We start from the raw sequence: 16584 nt of genomic DNA, 5'->3' as shown, positions 1-16584 counted from the left end.
TTGTGGACATGCTGAGAAGGCACCTAAAGTTTTGCCACCTACTATTACTAAAAGGATATGGTTGCCTGACAGCTTTCACAGTGTTAGCGAGGTCTCTCAAAAGCTGGGCGTGCGTTCTTCTACAGAACTCTGCTGTTGCAAGTGGTGGAGGAGGAAAAAAGGAGAAGGGTTTGAAACATGGGCTCTCTCTGGCTTCTGTTGTCAGGAGAGTCTGTGGGAGTGACACCGTGCCATCCCTTATCATGTAGGTTGTCGGCTGAGATGATCAGACACTATTTTGCCTTAATATCTTAAAATGCATTAAAAATAAACACATATAAAATACAAGATCTCTATGCATCCTGTTACTGCTGAGCACTGGAGAAAAAATTAACCCCAAACTCATTTGTTCCTAGGATGCTTCTGCTGTTTTTTCTTTTGTCCCTGGAATCCTGCCTGGTGTGCTACCACATCAAACAATCACCAGCAAAAGCATCTCCCTGTAGTTAACTTTCCTCTGGTCAAAGGAGCACTGTTTACAATCAGATGATACATCTGAGATGTTTGAAATGTTTCCACTCCTCTGCTTAATTAAATAGTTTTTAATCTATGCCTAGCAATGCTGCAAGGTACTGATAAGAATGAGGAAAGTAATTCTGCAGAACTAACCTTTTTTTTTTTTTGTATTATTATTATTGGCTTTCTTACAGGACGTGGAAAGACAGGGTAAAAGCAGTGCAGCCATTATATATGTGGGAGGGATGGGAACTTTGGTTATGCACAGAAGATGAAAATGGTGCTACTGGAGAGATTATTTTCCTTTCTTACAGTACCATTTCTTCAATGTTAATATCTCTTTGTTTAAGTTTCCTCCTCTAATGTGTCAGATGCTTGATGTTGTTGTGGACTCTTGTTCCTTTCAGTTGAAAATCATGGGGAACTCAATTAAACTCTGACTCAACAAGCTCTCAAATATGCACCTGATATAAGTTTGTGAGTGTTCCTCACTGGGCTTGTTTGAAATAACTCACTTGTATAAATATCAGCTTGTATATTATTTGTAAGCTGAATGTGTAATTCTTATGCTTGGCAAGTCTATCCACAGAACATCTCTGAAGTGAGCACTTTAGTTCAGAATAAAAGCACTATTTAGTAGGATACTTATTGAGCTTCCAAGTCAAAGTGATTAATATAGAAAAAAAAGTAGGGGTTTTGACATAAACTGTTTATGCAGAGCTCTGATCTAGAATGCTCATGACAATCTTCAAGTTCCTTTTGTCATTCAAAGTTCCCAGTGCCCTCAGCAGGGACTGGGCTAGGTTTTGCAATTAATTTACATATTACAGATTTTCTGACCACAATCAGTGTCACACTTGTAAGTGGGGATGGATACATCCAAATTTGTCTCCTGCCACTGGTATTAATATATAAACAATGAATATCAATGCATTCAGAAAGGGCTTAGGGTGAGAGAGGCTTTAACAGGTGCTGCAGATGATTGTAAGTCACTGCAAGTGCTTGGGAAGCTGGACTCAATGTTTTGATACAACAGAGTGTAGCTGCTGACAGGGCTGCCTGTGCCTGAGCCCTCCCTGGTAGATGCTGGGCTTTGAGGATGGGGCAGGAGGGTGGCCCTGCCCCTCCTGCGAGGTGTAAACCTGAGCTCCAGAACCAGCCGTGGCTGGGATGAGCCACTCTGCTGCCAGCCACACATGGCTAAACTCAGTTTAATTTGAAAAACTCAGGTTTAATTAAGGTTTGTGTTATAATATAGCATAAATCTCTTGCACCGTCTCTGTGTGCAGTCTTTTCGGTTAAATCCATGATACTTTTTAAAGAGCTAAATCACACCTTTCTGTCAAGTTGATATAGTCTTGGATTTTCAAGGAGAACATGTATGTCCTAGACTCCAAGGAGCAACAGTTCTCCTGCCAGTCTCTTCCTGAATCTGGATGACTGTCACATCTCCATCACATAGAAAACAGTTTAGGGAACCGATACAACCTGAAGTCGTAGCCTAGCAGTAGCTGCAGAGGGAGCACTCAGAGGGTCACCAGGCAGCACAGCTGTATAAGGAAACCTTACCAAGTATGTCAAACCTGGGGCTCAGGCCTGAATTATTTTCAGTCATGACTGGAGGTCTGAATGGGACAGCAGGCTTCAGTGCCACGTGCTGGGAAGCTGTAGCCAGTGCAACAGAGAAGGCGGTAAAAGGGCAGCTTCTCCTATATCAACCAGTACTAGGCTCCTGAAATAAGCACCATAGAAGAAGGAAAGGACTAGAGATCATGTACACCAGCATATTTGCTGGGGTAAATCCCAAACCCTGGTTTAGCCTCTTCTTCTTTACCAGATAACCCTGCAACTGTACTTTTGTTGTTGTCGTTGTTTTAAAGCAGCCCTTTTGCATTAGCACTTGTTTTTAAGAAGTGCAATCTCAGGGGCTCTGCTCTTGGGAATGTAGTTCAGGCAGAGTGAGTAAATTCAGTTTCTTATTGCTTATTTCTGTAGGAACTCACAGAATCACTAATCATGCAGATGTTTTCCTTTGCCCTCAGCCATTCTGAGCGAGCTGCTGCAGAGGGAGAACCGGGTCCTTCACTTCTGGACCCTGAAGAAGCGAAGATTAGACCAGTGCCAACAATATGTTGTCTTTGAGCGCAGTGCTAAGCAGGTAGTGTAAAAACCCCACTTTGGCTTTCTGTCCTGGCAGTGTGTAAATAGTTCTTGTACCTGTGTAACACTTTTGTGTGGGGTTCCTGTTACAATCTCCAGTTGTAATTAAGAACTGTAACTTTTGAAAACATGGCAAAGTTAGCTTTTTAAAACAATTAAATAAAACACCAAAACTCTACAACAGAACTCAGTATTTTTGCTAGGCCAAATTAACTTCTGGATTTGTTCATTTGTTTGAAAACAAATATAAATGCAAACTTGTTTTATTGAGATATTACTGAATGCGAAAACTGTTTTCCCTGCATGCAAATGTATCTGTATATAGGTAGAATTCCCTACACTCCTTTTTCTCCTAGGAAATATACTGCACCTTTTGTATCCTCTCCCACCTGCTTTGATTACTGTATTCTTTTTATGTGTTCCTAGAAAGTGCTTTAGTGTACACAGTATTAAGTCCCAATGGATGTGATATCCTTTATTTGGCAGATGTTTTTGTCAGAGGATTAGTTCTTGAAATACAAAGACTGTTTGTTTTGTTTTTCCTTTGGTTGTTTTTGACATTCGCAGGCCTTAGACTGGATCCAAGAGACAGGCGAATATTACCTCTCTACTCACACCTCCACAGGGGAATCAGCAGAAGAAACTCAGGAACTCCTGAAGGAATATGGGGAATTCAGAGTACCTGCCAAGGTAAACAACAATTTTAATTACGGCATATGCCTTAATCTATACTTATGATCCTGTTTCAATGCCTTAAATCTTTGTACTAATATTATCTTGATTTTGTGTTTTTTCTCATGACATTCCCAGCCCAAAAGCAAAATGTCTTTTGAGAAGAGTGATCTTTCAGTTTTAGCAAGATATAGGCACAAAAATGAGGTTTTCTGCCCCTTGGTCTATATTGGTTTTGGAGCATTTTTGTTCTGATCAGAAGGAAAAGTCCATTTGCGTACAGAATTCACAGCAACCTAATGAGACTTTCTCTAATTCCATCCTCAGTCATACAAGAATGGTATAGCTGAACATATCCAAGGTCATCTCGGATTCCCTATCTGTTTCTTCTGTCAGTACAACTACAATTTGGTTCATTAATTCCAGCTGGTTTGATCACAGATGATCATTTATCTCATTAGCAATAATGTGCTGATCCCAACAAAATACTTAAAATAAATGGGTTTGTGAACTCCAGGGTGAACACTTCTAATACAAAGCTTCATTACCAAGAATATATTAATTTATAAGGAGCAATTCTGAGAAATCTGATGAGGTTTATAGAGGAATGGTGATTGGATCTGCTTCAGACAAATTAATTCAAACCATAGGTAATTCACAGACAATGAATCCATAGGGGTATTACCATCACTGATAAGGATTTAAATTGCAAAGTCAGACTGCAGCAAGGCCTTGGCTTTGGTATTATGTAGCTTCATTTCACTGTGTCCTGAGACTGACCTTCTGTAATCCTTAAATTCCTCATTAGACTGTCCATGCTTGCATGGGTTTGATTCACAGCCCTTGTGTTCTTCTTCACCCCTTTCTTTTTCCTTAACTTGCATATTTGTGAGAATGGGAGATAATTAGAAGTGTCTGGAAGTTAATTTAGTCAGACAGGACCCTTACAACATTTCTTTAACAGTACTTCTGCTAACCACCCATAATCAGTCTGCCTAAAATCATGTTCCAGTTTATAATTTAGTTTTGATCAGAATAATCCCAATTTACCCTGAAATTTCCAAACTATTTCTACTCTTGAATCAGCCTAGAAGTGAGATTTATAACTTGTTCCTTACCAACTATTCCTGGTTGTTCCTTACACTGTCACATCCTGTTTTGCTCCCTGGGGCTTTAGTAAATCACTTTCCTACTGCTGACCTAGAATATTTTACCTGCCACGTGGAATCTGGTAAATGCCTATTGCTCCCACACTGATGTTATTCTCAAATTAGGCTACAACTGAAAGCCTTCCTCATCCAAATAACTTTTGAAGCAAACTAATTGGAAAGCAAGACACCAGTAGCTTTTGGGAATGAAATATTTAAATATGAAGTCAGATTTTTACTTCTCCATACCTCACCTTGGTTAAGAACTCAGTTAATTTGTTAAGGTGGCCTCCCATTCTGCTGTTAATTTATTTTGCTGGTGAAATGTCTTGAATTTAGATTTGTCTTTGAAATCTGCTACATGTTTTCTGGTCTGACATGCATTTGCCCGTTTACAGCCAGACTGCTGATAATGTCAAGTACTGACAGGATGTCTCACTTCAGGCAGAGTGGAAAGTTTTCCCCATCTCTGAAAAGCAGCTTGCCATTACCTCTGGGGATACGACTGATTTTCCTTTTGCTTTTGAGGATTAAAATGTGTGTTACAGCTGAAGCGCAGTCTATACAGTTGATACCTCAGGTTTTTAAAACATTTTGTACTTGATTTGGCTCAAATGAGGGTCCAGGCACCTTTAGTTCCTGAGGCAGATTTGGAATCTGAGCTAAAATTTATAACTATCTCTCTGTGCCAGATTTGCATGAAGTTCCTCAACATTAAAAACCATAGAGACTAAGGGACAGTCAGAGCCCAAATGGAATACGGAAGACCACTGGAAGGTTTGGGGGCTCAGTTTATATCTTGAAGTTCAGGCATCTTTTAGTTTGTAATGCTCCAACTAAAATACTGATGGGTGATTTTATGGTAGTCCAGGAAGTTGGATTTAAATTCTGTTTGTTTCTGAAAAAGAGCAGCAGTGACTCAAACTCACTTCCTGGACTGATATGTGGTGTATTAATGACCTGCCTACACAGGTCTGCAGAACCACCCCAGTACAGATTTAGAATAACTTGTTATATTTTATGAGGTATGATTTTCAAATCTTGTCTTCTACTCCAAAGCTCACAAGAAAGAAAGTTTTTGGTTATGGGAAGGAGGCATGCCTAACTTCTAACATGTTTTCCTTATGTGTTTGTGCATGTGTGTTTTCAAAAACTTGACTTTTTCTATCTCCTTCAGTTTCGTAAGTATTCTTATCAAAATGTCATTCCTTTCATGTTTTACTGGGTAAGGTTTAAAGAATCTGATTCTGTATTAGATGAAGTACAGGCATGCTTTAATGATGTATAAAAAATTATGAGCTGCTTCTGACTGCTGTGTGAATTAAAAGCAAAGGAAGTAATAAGGATGCAATATAACCGAGGACCATATTTTGGGCAGCAAACAAAGGAGAAAGTGAAGCTCCTCATCCAGCTGGCCGACAGCTTTGTAGAAAAAGGACATATACACGCCACTGAAATTAGGAAGTGGGTCACCACCGTTGACAAACGCTACCGTGACTTCTCTCTCAGGATGGGGAAATACCGCTACTCCCTGGAAAAAGCCCTTGGAATCAATACAGAGGTACTGTAAGTCCATGTCCTGCTGGGGTTTTATACCAAAGCTGAAAGTCACAAAGGGCAGTGAAGCCCATGGCATGAAGGCTGCAGGGTATCCTGTGTTCATTAGAACGGCTTAAAACCTGACCAACCAACCCAGCCAAGCTCAGAACTGTTTCTGAAGATAAAAAGTGTGGTTTTTTTGTGGCAGATCAGTGATATGAGGAGTAGATAGGTGAAGATCAGAAAGGCTTTATAAGCAAATGTTTGTATAATTCTCCAAGAGACCATGCAGCTATTGCAAAGGAGGGGAAACACATTGTTGGAATAAAAGTCTCTGTTAATTTTAGCATAAGCCATAAATCCTGCTTCCACACCATTAATTGAATCAAACAAAGGTTTTGACTGTAAGTTTCCATTCTCTCACCCTTCAAAGTAACTAAAAAATTGATCCCCAACCTCATCTCTGAGTTCTTTTATGGGAAATAGAGCAATACAAGAGAAACAAAAATTGGAATCTCAGGCTATTCCCTGGTCACAGTACTAAGGGGGAGTGGCAGAGGCAAAAACACCTTTCAGTCACCATCCTTCAAAATTCAGTATCAAAGAAGGAGGAATAAGTTCCCTCACACCCTCAAGATACCTTAAATATACTGTTCCTTGTAGGGTCTCTGGTGTACACAGATTTACAACCGCAGTCTGGTAAGGTATTTCCATGGCAGAAGACTATTGGTAGTTTGGATTGTCTCTGGATAGCACCTTACTTTATCCAAGTATTTATGAAGTCCCATACTAGGCAACTAATTTAGATGTGAAGGAGTGAGGTAAAATGTAGATGTTTGTCATCAATACCTGTTCCTAGATAGGAGTAACGGTGAAGACAATAATAAATCTCATCGCATTTTTTTTAAATTTCCCTCTCACCTTCTCCATTCTTACTTTAGTTCTTACCTCTTTAAATTTTCTTCTTTCTGACATTGGTATCTTTATCTTACTTTTGTCCCCCCTCATCCATTTGATCTCATGAACATGCTGCATTTTGCACAACAACAGTAGGGTTACAATGAATTTAACAGTAGGATTACAATGAATTTAAAATCTGCACTCTCACTTTTTCCAGGATAACAAGGACCTAGAACTAGATATTATTCCAGCAAGTCTTTCAGACCGGGAGGTAAAGCTGCGAGATGCAAATCATGAAGTCAATGAAGAAAAAAGAAAGTCGGCCAGAAAGAAGGAGTATGTCCGCAAATGCTCACAGTCCACAATGACACATTATCTAAGAGTAGTTCTGTGATATTTGTATGACCAGAACTGACAGTCCTATAACTCTTTGCAGCTGCAGAGCTACTGAGATAAGTCTACAGGTGTAGAGCAAACGTTGTGACTTGTAGGCTAGAGAATTTCAGAACATACAGGTTGTATTTTTTAATCAGAAGTTACTTTTGGAAAGGGAAAGGACTGAGTCAAGAACTTTGATTAGACTCATTGTCATGATGTCTTCCTGGGTGCATGTGAAAAGTGAAATGAACAGGAAAAAATGAAAAGCATCTTTACCTGTCTGGGTATTATCTGAACTCAAATGACATCCAGAGGAGTTAACTGGGTTTCAGTGACACAAAAGTTCACTTGAAGCTTAGGTTTAAATTTTAGTGGGGGCAGAAGTGGTATGAAGTGGTATTTCATTCGTGGAGCTGAAATGTGCAAAGTGAGACAGATGAAGGTTTAGAGTGGACATACATTGATTCATTAAGACAACAGAAGGGTGTTTTGTTTTCTGTTCATTGTACAAATGCCCATAATGTCCAAAACACATGAAATGCTTTCTTTTTTTCCAGATTCATTATGGCTGAGCTGCTTCAGACAGAAAAAGCTTACGTCAGGGACTTACATGAATGTTTAGAGGTAAGTTACAGCCCAGGGAATCTCCAATATTTTCAGGAAGGAGATGGTATTCTTCGCGGTGATGTTCACTGTGCTGCAAAGGGTGACCTGGACAAGAGCCCATGTGAGGGTACCCACATCGGTGGCAGCTGCAGAGCCATGTCCTGCAGGTGGGCAGCCGAGCAAGCTTGTCTGCCATGGACAGAACCGTGCCCTGTGCTCCCCACGTGTGACTGGAAACGTCTGCACCTCCGGAGACACCTGAGTGCACCTTTATTGACAAAGCTGCACTCACCCCTTCAGAGTGAGAGCAATGTCCTGGGACTCAGCAAAGAGCAATGTATTTGGATGTTGACATGAAATTTCTTCATTTCTAGTCTTTTTTTGAATCTTGGAGCATTTTGTTAAAAATTCAAATCTATTCCTTTGGATTTGCGCTGTCAAATACCTTGCCTAGCTCTACAGCAGGGTGTTCCTGAAGGGGACTGTGACATTCAGGGCAAAAAGCAGAGTGTATTTCAGTGAAATCTGTCAGCTTTCACATCCCTCCAGTTTGAAAGAGATTTTTATGTATCTAATGCTACTGAATTGGCAAATCTGACTTATATTTCAGCTGTTTCTGCCTGCAGTTTGTGGGCACCATCAGTTGGACAGCAAAGACAGGTGGTGTTGACATGTTTCTGCTTTTTCCTCAGACGTCTTCTAAGTGTCAGCACTTTGAATTTCTCTGGAGAGCTTTCTGTGACACTGGAATATTTTTTATTTTAGCTTGTTTGTTTAATCTCAAAGTAATACACAGTTCCCTTGTCAGCTTGTGCCTTTGGCAATAAAACAGGGAGATCTATTCCTTTTCCATTACATTTATTCACGAAGCTAAGAATTGCCGGTGTCTTCCAGACTTACCTTTGGGAAATGACGAGTGGAGTAGAAGAAATACCTGCTGGGATCCTTAATAAAGAACACATCATCTTTGGCAATATTCAGGAGATCTATGACTTTCATAACAAGTAAGTTTTCCTAGCAGTTCTGTTAATGTTTACTTACTAAGTAAACCAAAGGCATGTGTATACCTATACATCTGTGTGGTGTCTGAACCTACAGTACAGTGCACCCAAGAGTGTAAATTATGCTGTTTTGCAAAGTAATGTCTGATTTCTTGTTTTGTTTCTTTAATAACTTAATGTTTAGGGTTGCTGAATCCCACAAGTTAGTTCTGAAGTTCAAAGTCTGTCTTCAGGTTACACACCAAAACCAAAGCAGTTTGAAAAAGCATAAAACCTGTTGAAGTTCTGGCTTCAGTCAAACAAATTCACTGTCACATACATATAAATATGGTCCAGTAGAGGCTACCATATGCATGCTTTTGTGCAGTTAGCTTCAAAGCATATCACAATAGAAGACTCAAACTACATATTACATTAAAAAGGCCTTTAATAATAGGTAAATTGACTTCCAGCCCACAAGAATTGCCCTCTCATACAGGTAAATGTTCTTCTCCTATATAAAACTATGCTAGGATCACCAAATTCTCTTCCCACTTCCACTCTCTTTGTGGTTCTCTGTGTTCTTTTTAGTGACCCTGACTGATACCATCTGATTGCTCTCCTTTTTGACTCTCCCTTGCTCCCAGCTACTGCCCCTTCAACCCTCAGTCATGCCCCTCAGCTCCCTGCTCCTGTCATTTCTCCTTTCTCTGATCCATCCTCCACCTCTGGCCTGCTGCATCTGCATAGTCCTTTTCCCACTAAAACTTCTAGCAATGCTAAAATAAATTGCCTCCACCAGCATCCTCCACAATCTTCTCCTTTGGCTGGTGATGTTAAGGCATTTTCCAGCCTGATTCAGGGCTGGAGAAACAGCACATTCTCTTGCTTCGCCTTCTTCACCTTCCATTGCACATTCCTCTTTCCACCAGGGATTGTGCAGGGCTCTATTTGCAAACAGAGATGTCACTCATGGTACAGATGTTGGAAGAGAGCTGATTACAAAATCTGTATTTTGGGATTTACTTCTTACCTATGAAGTGTCAAACTTGTTTAAATTGTTGTCCTTTGCCCAGTGTGCTGAGTTTAGTGATGGAAAGCTGGCAGTTTGGGACCTCTCTTTTTGCTCTTCCTCAAAACCACTGCACAAGATCTTTTTGAAGATTCAGTCTGGTTCTTGAATATCACTTTACTGTCTTGAACACACTGGCCCCCTACTAGGGATTCCAACCTCATCCTTTCTAGTGGAGTTAGGCATGACTGTGCTCAAAGAGCCGAAGTGGCAAGGACACACTTTTTCTACTGGCAGGGTACCTGACTAGCCTGGTAATCAAGATACAAGTATTGATCATTAGCACTGATTAACTCATTGGTCATTCTGCTTCTCCTGGGTATTTGACTGTAACTAATTACATTGGTGTTTTCTTTTTTGCAGCATCTTTCTAAAGGAGCTAGAGAAATACGAACAACTGCCTGAGGATGTGGGCCACTGCTTTGTCACCTGGGTAATGAGGCTTCTTCTTTTCGTTATTTATTCAAATTAATTCTTTCAGCACAGACAGAAACAAGCTGGGAATTGGTGCAAGGGTTAAATCCTTAGTGATAAGCGAGATTAGGAGCTGATCTGTAGCTACTGACTGCTTTGTCCTTCAACTCTCCCAGGGGGAAGTCTTTCTTCCCTTAGTTCTTCTCCTTAGGAGTGTTGCAAAGGCTTTCCAGAGCCTCTCTCCCTGTCCTGCACTGACCAGCACAGACTTTATCTCTGCTGGCTCCTATTTAACAGGACTTTGTCAAATCAAACCTGTATTTGGGAGTGACATCCATTTCTTTGTGAAGGGCCCTGGGAGGACAGACATTTAAAATATTAATATACCTTCCTTAGAGAATTTAGTCATGCCATGAGACTGCTACAAAAGCATGAATATATTTAATCAACATTTTTCTTCAGAAATTGGTGTCAAATTGCTGAGCCACTGTGCTCTCTCATTTCGTTATCCAATGTCAGGATAATTTCTAACAGGGCTTTGAAATCTTGATGCTAAGAGTCTTCATGAGCATAGGAGGCTCCAGGAATTGGCTACAGTAATTTATCTCTATGAAAGCTGTTCCCTTTTCAAAGTATTTACCAGGCAAGTCAGGCATCTTTTTGTTTTCTCTGATGTTTTTATTCCTATTTCAAAGCTGGGAATTAGTATTTTAAAAGTCATTATGCAAATTTTTCACTTGTCAAAAAAATAAGCATGTTTGGATGATTTAAAATGGGCTTTTAATTTAAAAATATGTGCCAAATATTGATGAAATAGATTCAGAAATTTTGTTTGCAAAGAAGAGGTTACATATTTATGAAAGATGGACTCAAAGCTGCCTACTCAATTGCAGAGTCCTGTCATTTAGATACCTGGTATCAAAAATGCAATAGTTTAAAAAGAAAGGAAGCCATCATTTTCTTCTGTTTGCCTGCCTCTCCGTGAGACCGGAGTTCAGCAATAAGAAGCTGCTCTAAGGCAGGATTGCACAGATGCTTTTGATTTCCTCTTAAAATAAATAAATTAGGAAATTAGATGCAAAATGTTCCTAGCACAGCATAAAGTTTGAGGCATTAAAATCTGAACCAAGTGGGAAAGGCAAGTTTGGGGCCAGCATCACAGATTTCAGCCAGTCTCAAGTCAAAAATGTTGGCTTGAGCCAGTTTAAGCTAAATGAGTCTCTTGCCCAGAGTTTCTACACTGGTTTTATCTGTAAGTAGGTGATAGAGCCAACACTTCATTACTGGGTTTTAAGACCTGCAGACTTTTGGATACAATCTGCGTAGTATGATTAGAGATTTTAAATTATTTCATACCTAGATTAAAGTTTTAGGCCTTCTCTCTGTGACACTTGCTAAAGAAAGCCTCCCATAGCTGCTGAACAGTGCACCTCATTCCCCTCAGAACTGCTCAGGTAAGATATGAATAATCTATAAATCTTCCATTCTTAATTTTCAGTTCTTATGTTGCTTTGTGAGGTGGTAGTTTATCGCTTGCATTTATCCTGGTGAGCCTGGATGAAAGACTGTGCAAGTAGAGAAATAGCTTAACTTTCTTTTCCCTTGATGTTTGTTTTCACAGGCAGATAAATTTCAGATGTATGTCACCTACTGCAAAAACAAGCCTGACTCCAACCAGCTCATCCTGGAACATGCAGGGACTTTCTTTGATGTAAGCAGCATTTGCCACTTTCCTTCAGCACTTGTGGTACAGCTGAAACACATCTGAGCAATGGGGTCCTTTTGGTGCTTTGGCATTTGGGTTTTTCATTCCACTGCAGGTATCACATGCTGTGAAAACCGATAGGCTGTGGTGTGATGTGTGACCTTCATGAGCATGGCAAGTTGTTTTTAATGGAGACATATACTCTTATGGGAACCTTCGTGCATTTTTCAGACTTAGTCCTTTCTAAAGATCCCATTTAGATGTACTCTCTACTTCTGGGTTTAGTGATAAAATGAAAAGCAGATGCCATTATATTTTATGACCTGAAATCTCCAAGTCCAAATCAAGATCCTGTCTTCCTGTTCTGCAGATTTTACCCACCATACTAAACATTTGCTTCATCAGTCTAGTAAGGGACTCTACTGACTACAATTAGACTATTTCCTTTACAAGTGCTACACCTGGTGATAAACATTTGCAGGCTCCAATCCCAGTTTTGTAGGCTGAGAAAAAGCTTTAAAGTTTTGGTGTACTTTTAAACTAAGCTTTTCTTCTGATTTTTGGAACCTCATCCATTTTGTCATGATTGTCTGCTACCTTATAGCTCTAATTAGTTGCCTTTTGGAGAAAAAAAAATGCAAAGACCTCTTTTCCAAAGCAATGACAATCTTTTTTATGGATGTAACCACTCAGTGGGATCCAACCTGTGGTGTGGTTGGCAGCTGACATGAATCAGCTCCTCTGGGTTTTGCATGTGCCAATGGTTATAGCATTTTGATTAAACTCAACACTGAAAGATCTCACATGAGCCAGAAGAAAAGTGATGAACACCTTTTTCTTTTGCCTTGTAACCAAGTGGCCTAAAAGTAGAACTGAACTGAAAGGCATTGTCCAGGAGATGGCGCTTGAGCCTGTTGAATGGTTTGAACTGGTTGGTGACTCCTGGAAGGTTTGAGTCGCCTTAGTTGTCTATCGATATTGTTGACACAGGTTAAATGCAGGTTCTCTACTAAGCTTTTCCACCCCAACTCAGTACATGGGCTGGAAACCTGCCTGATGTTGTTTAATAGTGAATATTAATGTGTCAGAGAAAGCCAGCTAATCTCCCCCAAAAAATCTGCTAGGAGTCACTCAGTCTGAGTAACTAAAGTAGTGTGAAGTACCTGTAGGTCCTTCTTATCTTGATTTTGCAGTGGGAGTGGCAAAGTTACAGGACAGGGGACAGCCTGGCCTGAGGAATACAAAGGAAATGGTTTGTTCTTTTCTTCCAGGCAGAACCTGGAATTTCCAAAAGCACTCTGATAAGAATGAGTTGTCTAGAATAACACTCCTTAGTAAAAAGCCCGCTTGAAGGTCACAAGTGTACACCCCTCAAATTGTGTTAAGTGTCATAGAAGGCCACCTTTGAGATGAAAACAAGCAGCCCCAGTAATCAGTCTGAACCTGTCTAGACCATGGAAAATCTGCAGCTTCCAGGATCATTGCAAGACTTAACTAATTGGAAGAAGGAGCAAAGATAAGTGACATATCTCATTCAAAACTGTGAAGAGATTTGTTAGCGATGCTATCACAGCTGTGATGTTCTGAGGACAAAAGTGAAGCCATATATGCAGAGAAAAGCATATATTAGACCAATTGATACAGGTGGAAAATTTTGCAGAAACTCTCAGTTGTAAAACTTGTCCAGTTTATCCTATAGCATTAGTCCAAAAAAGGATAAAGATTGCTGTCTTCCCTGCTTAGAGATCATGCTTTGCTTATAAAGGTCAAAAGTTGTTGGAATTAGCTGGAAGTTGTTGTATTAGCTGGAAATTGCATAGGGAATGGAACTAGTGTGTTTACTCTTCTGTAACTGCAGTAGACTCACTAATTTGGTTCTTTCACTTTTTGTATCTCTCTTGTTCATCATCTGAGAGTATTACTACATTACTTAAAACTGTGTTCTTCATTCAGTAATTTCAAAGATAAATGATGCTTACCGTATTTAGCAATTTTTAATATTTGTAATACCATATACTTCAGGCTAGCAAGATGTATTTTTGATTACCAGCATGTGTTAACTTTCAGCTTCAGCTGGTGAAAGTCAGCATATTGTTGAGATGATTGAGTTGATGTTAGTGTCTGTTATTTAAGCAAGCTTTGGTCCTCAGGACAGAGTTTGGTTCAGTCATCTATATGCTTCTATTAGTTTGAATATTTTTTCCTTTGAATCTTGGAAAAGATCAGTTTTTTATATTTAGGAAGCTACAGGGCACCTTTAACTTACATGTCCAGCATTTACAGAGTGAGGCATGGTAAAGCTCATTGGCTGGTAGTACTGCAGCGCATTGAGTTTCTACCTGTATGATGGTTCTTGGATAGTTTCTTTGCTGAGCTGGAGTGTCCCTTAGGAAACAGGCAGAGGCTCAAGCAGCATCTCAGTTTCTCCTTAGTAATATTTTTTCTGAAATGGCTCACCAAAGGATACTAGTGCTGAATCAGTCTACTCAGCAAGCCATTGGTCTGTCCATCCAGTTCAGGATGTGGTTTGTCCTTCTTCTAAACAAATGTAGATGAGATTTTAATTTATGAATCTCTTAAGACATTTGATACAAAATCTGGACACTTTATTATTGCTTCATGGTAGACACTTTATTATTGCTTCATGGTAAACACAGCAATTGCTATGGTATGAAACTGTATTTAAGTATGCCTGATAATTTGTCTATGTTGTCCATCCGAGGGCCTCTGAGGGCCCTGTGCTGCCATGCACAGAAGATGTTTTTGGTGTTTGTCTGGGATCATTGCATGTAAGGTTGCACATTGATCCTGTTCTGCAGCTCACCTGGTTTGCAACACTCAACTGCCAGCACATGGCGCCTGTCAGGTACCTTTATTTCTTCCAGACCCTTGGGACGCTTCTCCACCCAAGGAATAACTGAAATTGGTTTTAATGGTGAGCCATGGTGCACTATAATGTGAGCCAAACTTGCTTTAAACAAGAAACAAGGCAAAGTGGATAGCACAGAGCCCTGTGGCTACCTTGCTTCTGAACCCCGACAGCTGCTTCAAAGCCAGCTCAGATATCTCTGTGCTTCATGTTACTTAGAGGTGTGTGAGGAATGTCTGTGCTACTGTGCTCTCCCCTGCATAGACCTCTCCAGTTTCCACCTCCAGTAAGTCCAAACCTCTCCAGTTGTTATAAAGCCAACCCAAGACATGCTCCAGCAGGGTGCCATCATTCTCCAGCACTTCAGGGACTAGAGGGAGGAGCTGCCAGGAGAATGTCCCATTCCAGCAGTGTATTTCTCTGATTGCCACGTAGCAGCGCTGTTGCTTCCCTGCGGCAAGTTCCTGGGCAGCAGGGACATCTGTCACTCCATCAACCCCATCTGTCTCTGCACAGTCTGACCAGGGAGCATCCTGGCAGAGCAAGGAATCCCCCAAGGGGAGGCATCTTGCTGGGAGCAAGCCCTGCTGTGCAGAGAGCTGGGAGGAAGGAATAGCGCTAAATTCATTACTTGGGTCCTACAAAAACAAGTGGACTGAGCCAGCTCCAGGAAGTTCACAGACACGGCCAAGGTCTTGCTGGCTCCTGCGGTTATTAATTGAGTCCCAGTCGTGTGCTCTGCAGGCACTGTTCCTGTTCAGAGCCAGCTGTGATTCAGCTTTGTGCAAACCCCATCAAGCCCCATGCAGAGCCCCTTCCCTTTGGGGTCTTGTTCATGGCAACAGAGATGTTTTTTTCTAAAACAAACTTGCCAAGTACCCAAAAAAACATATCAATAAATAAATAAATAATCCATTGGCATATTGTGTGAAAAGTGGCTATTTTTGCATCGCTGCATAAACACTGGAGCTAAAAAACCCAGTAACCTCCCTAGTACTCAGCAGAAAATCAGACTGTATACAGAAAGAAAATCTGAGTTTTTGGCAGTTCTTCCCCCTTCATCTTCTGTAACATCTTCCCTTTACAGCCTTAAATTTACCCTTCAGTAGTTGGAGATATGTCACATTCCCCTCCCCATCCGCGCCTTTAGGAACTGAGGATTTCCTGACAGCCAAGAGCAAGGGGAGGCATGTCCATGGCCTGATGGAGATACAAGGAATTTCAACCTGTCGTATTTCAGCAGAGAATCTGCACCTGCAGACCATGAGCTTGAAGTCTTTCAGATGGTTAAATGTGTACACTGGCGTCCTGTAGCATTTTCAGGAGCTCCCAACTCTCACTGGAACCAGTTGGAGGGAGGCAGCTGGGCCCTTTGCAGACCTCACCAGGTGCCTCTGCGATGTCTCCAGAACTTCATGGGCACATGACACTGATCAGCACAGGCACTTTGGTTGAGATTCAGGCGACAAACCAGGATTATTCAGTGTTGTAAAAGACATCATAAGGGTATTTCTCCTGGCCTCCAGCTGCCACCTCAGAACAGCACAGGTCTGTCAGCATTGTGCCAGAACTGGTACTCCCATGTGGGTGTTTCAGCCACCCCAGGGTAATCAAATGGTACTAGATGCTCATGTTTAGACAGCTAA

The 16584-nt window shown here is 40.8% G+C and overlaps 1 protein-coding gene across 11 annotated transcripts in view; it reads left to right on the top strand.

Moving 5' to 3' along the window:
- KALRN (kalirin RhoGEF kinase) overlaps window positions 1–16584 on the top strand; it is a 510474-nt gene that overhangs the window by 346282 nt on the left and 147608 nt on the right. For all 11 annotated transcript variants that reach the window (XM_065070486.1, XM_065070487.1, XM_065070491.1 and 8 more), the window contains 8 exons: window positions 2538–2653; window positions 3223–3345; window positions 5854–6036; window positions 7132–7250; window positions 7850–7916; window positions 8793–8902; window positions 10314–10383; window positions 11986–12075. In XM_065070486.1, the coding sequence (XP_064926558.1) occupies window positions 2538–2653; window positions 3223–3345; window positions 5854–6036; window positions 7132–7250; window positions 7850–7916; window positions 8793–8902; window positions 10314–10383; window positions 11986–12075 (878 nt within the window). The remainder of the gene's footprint in view (window positions 1–2537; window positions 2654–3222; window positions 3346–5853; window positions 6037–7131; window positions 7251–7849; window positions 7917–8792; window positions 8903–10313; window positions 10384–11985; window positions 12076–16584) is intronic.

This window comes from Columba livia, chromosome 7 (genome assembly GCF_036013475.1).
Source record: "Columba livia isolate bColLiv1 breed racing homer chromosome 7, bColLiv1.pat.W.v2, whole genome shotgun sequence".
In the NCBI taxonomy this organism is placed as follows: Eukaryota; Metazoa; Chordata; class Aves; order Columbiformes; family Columbidae; genus Columba; species Columba livia.
This window is presented reverse-complemented; position numbering and strand designations above follow the sequence as displayed.